Here is a 1,215-nt window from a genome sequence, read left to right as displayed (position 1 = left end):
CCCCCAAACCTTTATGTCGGGCTTGACAACCGGCTGTTTTGCTTGTCGGACGACTAAGTGAGCCTGATTTTCATAGGCCGCTGGTGCCATCTCCCGGGATCTGGCACATCTGTTCTTTGGCCGTATAGGTCTATGGAGGAACCAGCCGGGCGATGAACTTCTCAGCCATGCAGACCTTGTCATTACAATAGGGTACGACGAAATAGAGTACGATGCCGAGTCGTGGAACCCCGGAGAGCGCGAGGTCGATATCATCCACATGGATTACCACAGGGCAACCTTTGGGGCGCACTACGAGCCGAGCCTGGAGCTGATCGGGTCGCTTTCTGATAATTTGGCTGTGCTCAACACTCGTCTGCAGACCGTGACCCGTCCTCACGAGACAGTCGTTGCCAAGAAGCTCTTTGGCGCACTACATGCCTGGGAGACTGGCCCCAAGGCGTGCCCCTCGCCGTGCCCGGACACTGGGAAGGTGCATCCCCTGCACTTTATCAAGGTCCTTCAGCAGCAAGTAGAGTCTTTTAACCAGACACCGACCATATCCTGCGATGTCGGCTCCGTCTACATTTACTTCTGCCGCTTCTTCTACTCTTACGTCCCCAAGACGTTCCTGGTGTCCAACGCGCAGCAAACTCTGGGGGTGGCGCTGCCTTGGGCCATCGGGGCGTCGCTTGCACAAGACCCTCCGTGCTCGTCCAAGGTCATTTCCATCAGTGGAGATGGAGGCTTTCAGTTTTCAATGGCGGAATGCGCCACGGCCGTCGCAGTCAAGGCCAACATCTGCCACATAATCTGGAACGACCAAAGTTACGACATGGTCGGTTTCCAAGAGCAGATCAAATATGGCCGCACTTCGGGCACCGGGCTCGGAAACGTTGATTTCGTGAAGCTGTAAGCTGTGAAGACCCACCAAATACCAAACAGCCGTATTCTATTTCTCGTTACTGACACGGTCGTTTCCACAGGGCCGAGGCGTATGGCGCCAAGGGGTTCCGCATCGACAACCCCAGCCAGCTAGAGGCTACACTGAAAGAGGCTATTGCCTGGGACGGGCTCTCGATAGTCGACGTCAACATTGACTACAGTGATAACCGGGAGCTGATGAAGCAGGTCGTCACTGATAAAGTCAACTAGTCCATGCAACTCAGAAAAGAGTTGATTCTGGGGGCAAACAGGCTTCAAATTTGTTATGTTATTGTGTTTTTTTTTTTTTTT

General features: G+C 53.7%; 1 protein-coding gene across 1 annotated transcript; it reads left to right on the top strand.

Annotated features, from left to right (window-relative positions):
- Positions 1-76: 76 nt before the first annotated feature.
- PpBr36_04416 (uncharacterized protein) lies at positions 77-1,134 on the top strand (the record flags this gene model as incomplete). Its single annotated transcript, XM_029891576.1, has 2 exons — positions 77-891; positions 966-1,134. Coding segments are annotated over 2 exons (984 nt in total), but the record flags the coding sequence as incomplete, so codon positions are not given.
- Between the last annotated feature and the right edge of the window lie 81 nt (positions 1,135-1,215).

Source organism: Pyricularia pennisetigena, chromosome 6, assembly GCF_004337985.1.
Source record: "Pyricularia pennisetigena strain Br36 chromosome 6, whole genome shotgun sequence".
NCBI lineage: Eukaryota > Fungi > Ascomycota > Sordariomycetes > Magnaporthales > Pyriculariaceae > Pyricularia > Pyricularia pennisetigena.
This window is presented reverse-complemented; position numbering and strand designations above follow the sequence as displayed.